We start from the raw sequence: 2,893 nt of genomic DNA, 5'->3' as shown, positions 1-2,893 counted from the left end.
ACTAAACTCTCTCATTCACTCTTCCTTGATTTCACGTTCAAATGTTTACACATGCATCTTCTTTTCCTGTTCATCGTTATTCTATCCTAATCAACCTTGTATTCTGAACATACACACGACCATTTCTCCACTTACTGTCTTCAGGGGGCGGTGGGGTAGCCAAGTAGTTAACGTGCTGGCTCGCCACGCCGAAGGCACGATTCCTCACATAGGTAGAATATGTGGAACACATTTCTGCTGTTCCCCGTCGCGATATTGCTGTAATGTTGCTAAAAGCGGCGAAAATATCTACTCAGTCACTCGATTCCTATCTTTAGATTATCAACCGCCTCCGTGGTGTAGTGGTTAGAGCGTCCGCCCGGAGAGCGGAAGGTCGCGGGTTTGATCCCCGACCGCGTCATACCAAAAGACGTTAAAATATGGTACTTGTTGGTCCCTGCCTGGCGCTCGGCACGAATGGGTACAACAAGGACTGGCCGGCTCGGAGTCAGAATAATGTGTCTGAGTGGATTCATGCTTCACTGCGGCCTGGTATCTCAGTGGGCTAGCACTATAAAACCAGCTTCAGTCTGGGCTAGTACAAGCAGCCGCACATACACATACACACACATGCACGTCGTCATATGAGCGACGTTAAACCCATTTTCACCTCACCTCACCTCACCTCACCTCACCTCTTTAGATTATCTATGTCTGAGTGTTACCCTCACATTCTCCGTTACCAGATGGCACTTGTTGTTACCCAACGAGCGGTCTGCTGTGCTTAGGTGATCCATGTTAAAATAGTAATAGTACAAGTCCGCTTATATGGCACCCATATTCAGACGCATTGCCTGCTCACGGCGCTACGTAAATCACTATTCCCGGTCATAGGACACAATGTACTGTTTGATACTTTTTTAACTCCCTGGGGATCATATAGCCATGCTGCCTGTTAACACTAAACACTCACATTGCCAGTACATCCTCACGGGTCCCCATTTTACAGCTGGGTGAACTGAGACAATGTGGATCTGAGAATATTGTCCAAGGATACTACTAAGATGTGAAATTGTATCACTAGGTTACGACTACAAACATAGGGTAAATACTGACAAGCACAAGCACCCATGCACACCCGTGCGCGTATATTTAAAGCGCAATAATCGTTAACGGGATGCCACGCCCATTTCACATAACCTCAGATTTCGACATAAATACATAACATGCTTTGTAATCACTAACATGCTCTTCTGTTTAAAGATGGAACCGTTTAAGATAAAGGTAGTGGAACCTCTACCAAAGGTCACACGAGAAGAGCGTGTTAGGCATCTCACGGCAGCTGGGTTTGAGCCGTTCTGTCTCCAGGCTCGTCACGTGATCATGGACCTGTGTACAGATTCCGGGACATGCGCAATGAGCCAGAACCAGTGGGCAGCCATGATGGGAGCTGACGAAAGTTACAAAAACTCAACCAGCTTTGAACGGTTTAAGAAGTCCGTACAGACTATCACGAGGTTCCGATACGTGATACCAGTCCATCAAGGCAGGGCCGCGGAGTCCCTTCTCTTCCGTTTAGTCTTAAAGGCGGGTTCCGTGGTGGCGAGTAACGGCTTGTTCTTCACCACGGAACACAACATAACACGACAGGGTGGGAAATGCATCGAGATACCTTGCAAAGAGTCACGTGAAAACAAATTCGGTGGCAACATTGACTGTGAACAACTCAACAACATTCTTGATGACGTAACCATCGTCGTCATCACAGTGACGAACAACGAGCGCGCTGGGCAGCCTGTTTCCATGGGCAATTTAAAGCGCCTGCAGCAGCTATGTTCTTCAAGAGGTATACCCGTGTTCATGGATGGATGTCGGTTTGCTGAGAATGCATTCTTCATTAAGGAAAGTGAACCAGGGCTTCAAAATAAACCAATACCGGAAATCGTCGCTGAGATGTTTTCTTGTGTTAATGGTTGTTTCGTTTCGGCAAAGAAGGATGGATTGGCAAATACGGGGGGGTTCTTTGCAACGGACGACAAGGCGCTATTTGATAAATTCACGTACGAGATGCTGTGGTCAGAAGGGTCTCCCGAGTACGGTGGTCTTGCCGGAAGAGACCTTGACGCCATTGCTGTTGGCCTGCAAGAGGTCATTGACGAGGACTACTTGCGTTACAGAGTAGCTATCACGCGAGAGTTCGGCGAGATTTTGAAGAGAGCAAATGTTCCTATTATTGAACCTGTTGGGTGTGCTGTACATGTAGATGCAGAGAAAGCCTTATCGCACATCTCACCTGCCGATTACCCAGCAAGAGCTCTCAACTGCGCTTTATACGTCGAGGGCGGCGTTAAAGGTGTACACTACAGCTATAAACAGGGAACTACTTTGGCGGAAGGGTTGCAGAAACGGGAAGTGTTACGACTCTCACTCCCGCGAAGGGTTTACACACTTTCCCACCTACTGTACGTCTGTGAAGTTTTCAAGCGGGTTTTACAGAAGGCTGATAGTATCTCTGGACTGAAGCGATTTTCTCAGAAAATAAACTACTCAGGTGCTCCGATGGTGCCAATACTTGGGTCTGTTTTCGCTTCAGACACTGTTGGTGCAGGTGCAGACATTGAGGACTAGCCGCCCAGGGGTACCTGGTAGGAACAACGTCTTATCCAATGATGTATACTACCCATCAAAAGTTTAGACTCACCGGTGTAAATATAGCCACGTACTTCAGTCATCTGTTCTGAAGTAGATTTTGCAAAATATTCCATACTGTTTAAAGGTACTGTTTACACATGAACTGATGCGTTGTAAAACAAATTCGTAACGTTCAAAACGTTATTGTCATAGGTTCAATAAATGATGAACCTCAGTGGAAATGGGAGAATTCTTCACAAAGCTTTACACTAAAACGCAGTTC

At 46.6% G+C, this 2,893-nt stretch overlaps 1 protein-coding gene across 1 annotated transcript; it reads left to right on the top strand.

Moving 5' to 3' along the window:
- The first annotated feature begins 1,242 nt into the window (after positions 1-1,242).
- Positions 1,243-2,607, top strand: LOC124267890 (tryptophanase-like). The gene has a single exon (XM_046702880.1). The coding sequence runs from the start codon at positions 1,243-1,245 to the stop codon at positions 2,605-2,607; it is 1,365 nt and encodes a 454-aa protein (XP_046558836.1).
- Positions 2,608-2,893: the final 286 nt, after the last annotated feature.

The sequence above is a fragment of the Haliotis rubra genome, unplaced genomic scaffold (genome assembly GCF_003918875.1).
Source record: "Haliotis rubra isolate DU_JTF1 unplaced genomic scaffold, ASM391887v1 Scf1344, whole genome shotgun sequence".
Taxonomy (NCBI): domain Eukaryota; kingdom Metazoa; phylum Mollusca; class Gastropoda; order Lepetellida; family Haliotidae; genus Haliotis; species Haliotis rubra.
This window is presented reverse-complemented; position numbering and strand designations above follow the sequence as displayed.

What these genes read in the sequence shown, in the direction of transcription:
- LOC124267890 (XM_046702880.1), top strand. Translation starts at nt 1,243, where the DNA reads ATGGAACCGTTTAAGATAAAGGTAGTGGAACCTCTACCAAAGGTCACA.